The 6,656-nt window shown below is 32.6% G+C and overlaps 1 protein-coding gene across 1 annotated transcript in view; it reads left to right on the plus strand.

Annotated features, from left to right (window-relative positions):
* The window catches only part of LOC102860264 (mucin-17-like), a 199,340-nt gene that overhangs the window by 130,694 nt on the left and 61,990 nt on the right, over positions 1-6,656 (plus strand). Inside the window, exon 10 of the mRNA XM_006893154.1 lies at positions 4,460-4,504. Coding sequence (XP_006893216.1) covers positions 4,460-4,504 — 45 coding nt within the window. The remainder of the gene's footprint in view (positions 1-4,459; positions 4,505-6,656) is intronic.

Here is a 6,656-nt window from a genome sequence, read left to right on the forward strand (position 1 = left end):
TGCCTACTATGTCAATATTTTTGCGTTCCATTTCTTCCTTAACAATATCTAATTTTCCTATATTCATGATTCTCACATTCCATGTCCCAATCACTAGTGTCTGCTCACAACTGTTTCTTCCTTTGTATTTCTATACCTGAAAGCTCAGCCTCAGTTGCCCTTTCTGTTATCTACATGTGTTCTTTTGTACACAGGGTTTTCAGAAGCCTGCTATTTCAGAAGTGGATGGCCAATCCTTCTTCCCAGTCTGTCTTAATCTGAATGTTCAGATTTAGAGATGTATCAGACAGACCAGCATTTTACAGAGAAGTGAAAGATATATCCCTTATTGTGCAGTTAACCATTCGTATCAGTGACTAACAACTTTACTGTTGCCCAAATGAAGTTCAAGTTGGTGGTTTTTTGGTTTTTGGTTGTTGGTTTTTTTTTTTAAGTTCCTTTAGTCATTTTTCCACTTTAGATGAAATGAGTGATCAGCAGGGGTACAAGTATAATCTTCTTGCTTTTGTTGCTCTAATTTCAGTTCTTAAACAGAAAATTCCCTAACATTTTAAACATAATCTATAAGACACAGGAATAAATACCTTTTAACAGACAATATTAATCTTTCTTAGGAAAGCAGAAAGTGGTTTCTTAAAGTATTTCGCATGATCGGGTTGTTGATTTAAAGAACCTGGCTATTTTAGAGACAACATATAAGTCATTATTCTTGCTCTTTAGTAAATATCCATCATTACCTTTATAAATATTTACTCAGTTCTGATGGATTCAAATTTAATTTTATCCTTTCTCTGGGGATAGTTTCTCATAGTAATGCAAAAGAGTATCTTATTTTTGATGGGATATTAGGTCATGATTCTCAACAGTAATAATTCTAGATTGGGAATAATTCTACAGTTAAATAGAAATAATTTTACATTTCACCCTACTTGAACTAGTACATATACTTGGATTACTTTTTTTATATTATAAATAACTTGATCTTATTTAGAAAAAAATATTTAAGTGGGGAAATTTTTATTTTAAAGATATAATCACTTCTTTTCTATAATTATTGATATAAAACCTTAATCAAATACATTGTTAAGATATCCATATTAGTTTGAAGATGTCACAAAAGCTATTAGTTTATATTAGGGACTTTATAGAGTATCTTCTTCTTATTGCAATAATCAAACAGTTCTTAAAAAACAACCTAAAATGTTTGAAGAAATAATAGTTAATCCCAAAATTACATTTGGAGGTTAAAAATCAAACTAGGTGAATACAGGAAACACGGTGGTGACATTCAGAAGAGCAATTTTCTGCAGCACAGAATAGCCATAAACTTTAGTGCATACTAACCCTGCCCACAGTTATTAGAGATGGGTGCACTTAGCCCAGACATCCTGCTGCCATAAAACATACAGGGACAGCAGCAAGCAGTGACAGTCCCTGTGAAGGTTGGAGTGAGTCAAAAAGCCAAAACCAAACAATGTGAGGCACAATGTGATGAAGACTGAAGGTGCTTCGTCATTATGCTTGGTGATTTATACCCGTCCAGATATGGTGATGCTGTAAGACCCAATGAAGCTTTTCGTTTTCAGTTATTATGAATCTTCTAGGGAAAGAGAGATGCACTGAAAATAAAGCATGAAAATTCTTGTGATTTCATGAATAATAGAAATTTATTAGAAATAAAATTTTATCATATGTTAACCAAACATATTTATAGTTAATGATGTTTGAGCTTTCTTATTAAAGCTGAGCTGAGTTAGAAGACTGCTCTCTCATCTAGCTTCAGAAATGTTTGATAAAGCATATATATAATGATACCTAAAAATAAAAAGAAACCCCTGAGTTCCAAATTGGAAATGCTGTTGATTGGAGAGGACCAGACAGTGTCTCAAATGCATAGTGACTTATGTATAACAGAATGAAGTGTTGGTCCAGTCCTCAAAGTCTTTGGTATTTTAGGCTTATTATTGTTAATTGTACCAATCATCTATTGAGTATAGCTGTCTTTATTGTTGATCCTTTATTTTACCGAACATGATGTCCTTTTCTACAGATTGGTGCTATTACATTGTCTAGCCTTCACTTGCATATGTGGTGAAATTCCAAACCAAAGTATATGAAAGGCAATAAAATCTCTGATGGAATAGAGGTTAATGAGAACTTATTGGGGTGGGGCGAGTAGTTGAGGAGGGAATGCAGAAACAGTGGATAGATAATGAGCACTGCATTAGAACAGATAAGGGGAAGAACTTTCTGAGAGGATTATTTGATTATTCTATGTATGAGAACAATTTGGATCAAGTGTTGCATTGCAGGTGGACTGCATGGTGGAGAGAAAGTATGCAACAATGAATTTAAAAAATAAAAAAAGGAACTGAGGTGTCAGTCACTATTTTTTTTTTTTTTTTTACTCCATGAAACTACTAAGAGCTATAATAAATCCTTTATGTAAAGTCAGGAGCCTAAAAGGCCACATTGAAAAGATGCAAGTATAGAATAACAAAAAAAAATACAAACACTTTTTACCATTCCCATCTTGTACTATTAGGTAGGAAAAGAGGTACCTATAAAAAAAAAGGAAATATAAACATGTAAAACTTGAATATATGGGCATTTGCACTTTTGAAGTTTAGGAACGCTGGGTAAGAAAAGAAACCGAAAATTGGTCTGGAACCAGTGAAATTCTAAGGGCATCGCAGAGACTGATACGGGATACATTGTTTACAAACCATCTAGTGGAAGCACCTGCAGAAATTAACACCACTATTACTTCAACTACCATTGTAAAAGTTAAAAGAAGTTATAGATATCAAAGGACTAGAATTGAGTAGCCTTCCTAGGAGTAAAAATATAAAGTCACTTACATTTAAAACTCAATTATCGTGTAAAATATTTATTATAGAAAAAGCTATCTATCAGAATTTATATAAAGGAACCATTTGGAATGCAGCATAATGAGATAAAATATGAAAAAAGAGTTTAAGGGAAATGAGAAATGGAGTGAGAAGATCCAACGTATGTTTAATAGAAGTTGTTTAAGAAAATATTATATATTATAGGAAAAAGGTGATTAGCTTATTGATGTCTGAAAAGATTCACTGAAACTCTTTCAGAATTGAAGGATATATGCACTAGGCATGGATAAATACATTGATTTTTACAAAGGATACATAAAAAGAATCCACTAAGCACATCATAATGAAATGACAGAATGTCAATGGTAAAAATTGTAAATGTTAACCAAATGTGAGGGCACATGATCCTCCAAATGCATGACATTTGGACTGACAGCAGTAACCAAAGTCAGAGTAAGTTAATAGCTTCAAAATGTTGAACTATAATTAATAGTGCTCTAGCGTTCTGCATCTAGTTGAATTCTCCTTCAAAAATAATCACAAATAAAAACATTTTCAAAATCTGATAGATTAATAACAGGCAAACAAACGAAAGTTAACTACCCAAGAATTTATTTCAGTTAAAAAGATGAGATGTAAGAATCAAAGATGAAAAAAATAATTATTTTATTAACTTGCTCTTTCATTAAATACAGTCTTAAACACCCAATTATTTACATTCTCAAATCATGAAAAGTTTTTTCTTTTAAACAAAGCCACTAACAAGAGAGGGGGAAATCCTTTTTATTTTCAATTTGGGCATACCTAAATCTTTTTATTTTCAATTTGAGTATATCTAAACCTTGAACAACGTTATGCTAAGTAAAATAGGAAGTATGTAAAGAATGAAATATTATGGAACCTTGAAGAATATTAACTATAATATGGTGTTTATTATGACAAAAAATTAGAGGAAAGGCATAACATTTAAAACTTTTTTTTTTACTATTATGTAAACTGGATAACAATGCATTGGTAGTAAATTATAAGGCTCTTGTACATACGGTTGCTATGAGTTGCAAGCAACTCGATGGCACATAAAAACAACAACAATGTACCCAAAATGCTAAGAATCATTTTTGTTGTGACCATAACTTATTTTACCCATTCTTATATGTTTCAAGGGGGCCTCGCTGGTCTAGTGGGTGAGGAGTTGTGTTGCCAACCCAATGAAAGGGGTTTGAATCCACCAGCTGCTTTGTGGGAGAAAGATGTCCGTCCACCTTGAGATTTGCAGCCACTGAGTCAGTTCAACCTTTATGGGACATAGCAGCCACAAGAACTTCATTTTTAAAATCCCAGCATGAGATTAATAGTGCAAGAACATAAGAACTTTTAGAAACATCTCTACCACTGGTGGATTTGTTTCCATCTCATAACTACTTTATAGGACAGGGTAGAAATACCTCACATAGTTTTCAAGATTGTAAGTCTTTTCAGAAGCATGCTCCCACAGAGCAGCTGATGAATTTGAACTGCTGAGGTTTTTTAATTAGCATTCAAACTTTTTAACTACAGATACTTTAATATGATTTTCATATAATCAACAACATGTTTATATTTTTCAGGCAAATCTCTCCTCTCCATCCTCTACAACATCTGAGAGTCAGCTGGTACGTATCCTCTTCCTTATTCAAATGTAGACTAAACAAAATTCTAACCTTTCTAAATTGTTTCACCTGAGTAATAACTAATTATAATTTTTTTCATATACTTGACTAATAAAACTTTACACATACTTTACTAAATTCCAATATGGCTCTTGTATAAATTATAAACATACTCTGCCATTAAGTTATAGCTCAGTAACACTGGCATAGTAGAATAATTATGATGAGAAGAAAGTTGCTCTAGCATTTTGAGGAGGAAAGACTACTTCCTAATGGAATGAGTCAGAATAAGGTTCAAGAGCAAGTCCATTCTTGATAAAATATGTTCTGATCTGGAGGAAAATGAGACATCCAATACTTCATGCAATTGAATGGTCTAGTCTAGAACAAAGCAACAGGAACACAATGAGAGCTACAAACATGAACCATGTTAGTAATTTTATAGTTTTAATATCCATGTTAAAAAAAGTTGAAGATAAACTTTGATCAAAATAGCTGAATGTTCTTCTTGTTTTATGTCAAATGATCTAGCTGTTGGTTCTGACTTGACAACAGTGAGCTAGAGTTATTAATAATTAACAAATATCTTACTATTATCATGCTGAAATAACCACAGAATGACAGTAAGACTCTTGTTTGTAATCCTGAAAATTTATAAAAAGCATAGGTTGATTCTTGAAAAAGACAAATTTCATAAAACCACTTGGACATTTTAATATTCATACTTTAGTGTCTGTGTGTAGTGAGTGCATTTTGCAAGTGTACATTTATGCAATAGGTTTAGAATAGTAGAAAATAATATAATTGAAAACAAACTTGGAATGGAGTAGAAGACGCACTTTATACTTCTTGCTCTGACCCTTTTGGACTGATTCTGGAATTCAGAGCCTTAATTTCTCTCCTGAACAATGACAGCATTCTATTACAGCTTCCTGAGATCTCTCATGCTGTGAGTCTGCTGTGAGTCTATGGTTGCTAACACTGTGAAGTGAAGGAGTTGCTATGGAAACAAAGACTGCAATAACATTATTAAGTTGAACAGTTTTCTACTTTTGACATGGCAATATTACAATTTTAATATTAAACTAATGATATGCATATTTCTTGAGAAATCTATTTTTAACATTTTCATATGTGTGCAATTCCAGTGAACCTAGTATTGTAAGATATGGATAGTAAGATGTTGGATGACTAAATAAATGTGTTGCTTAAGATGTAAAATATAATTAATGGCTTAATATTTGAAGAAACTTCTTTCAAAAAGGAAATTTATATGTGGTGATTTTATAACACGAATCTAATTTAGCTTAATTAGTGAAAAATATTTCCTAAGAGGATTTTGAGCTATTGTTGCTAGTTGTTGTCCAACCAACTATAACTTCTTAATGACTCTATTAACAGATTGAAACTTTACCATATTTTTAAACATTCTCATAATCTTAATCATACTCCAGCCCACTGTTGCAGTCTTATGCCAATGTATCTGCTCAATCCTTTCTCTGGAGGTTCAGCTGTAGATGGCACACAGCAATTACTGCCTTTCCCAACATGTTCCCCCCCGCCCCCAAGGAATATCCCTTCCTGCCATTCACCATCCTTAGCTCCAAAGAGTACCCTGGTTGCTTTTCCTCCAAAACAGATTTTTCTTGTTCTGTTTTAGGTGTTTGTTTTTCCTTTTTCTTTCTTTCTTTTTTTTTTTTTTTGGTTTGTTTATTTTGGTTTGGTTTTGTGGTTTTGTGTTTTTGTTTTGTGTTTTTTTTCCCCTGTCCATGGTATGTTTAATACTCCTCACCAATACTATGATTCAAAGGCTCTGATTCTTCTTCTTTGTATAACTTTCAGAAGCATAAGAAACAATTAAAAATGTTATGGCTTGAATTGGGTACACATTAGTCTTCAAATTGAAAGCATTTCTCTTTAACATTTTAAAGAAGTAGCTGATGAGAAAAGATAAGAGAAGAGGGGAGTGGAGGGATGGGAAAAGGGAGAGGAGATTAAAGTAGGAAAATAAGAGAAGAAAAAAATAACAAGAGCCTATCCCATCTCAGGAACTGATTTGAGGCCTTGAACATCAATGAGCAAAGACCAAATGAACTGTGGGATGATATTAAAGATATTCTCCATGAAGAATGCAAAAGATCATTACAAAGACAGA

Source organism: Elephantulus edwardii, unplaced genomic scaffold (assembly GCF_000299155.1).
Source record: "Elephantulus edwardii isolate Elephantulus edwardi_28Jun2011 unplaced genomic scaffold, EleEdw1.0 scaffold00124, whole genome shotgun sequence".
Taxonomy (NCBI): domain Eukaryota; kingdom Metazoa; phylum Chordata; class Mammalia; order Macroscelidea; family Macroscelididae; genus Elephantulus; species Elephantulus edwardii.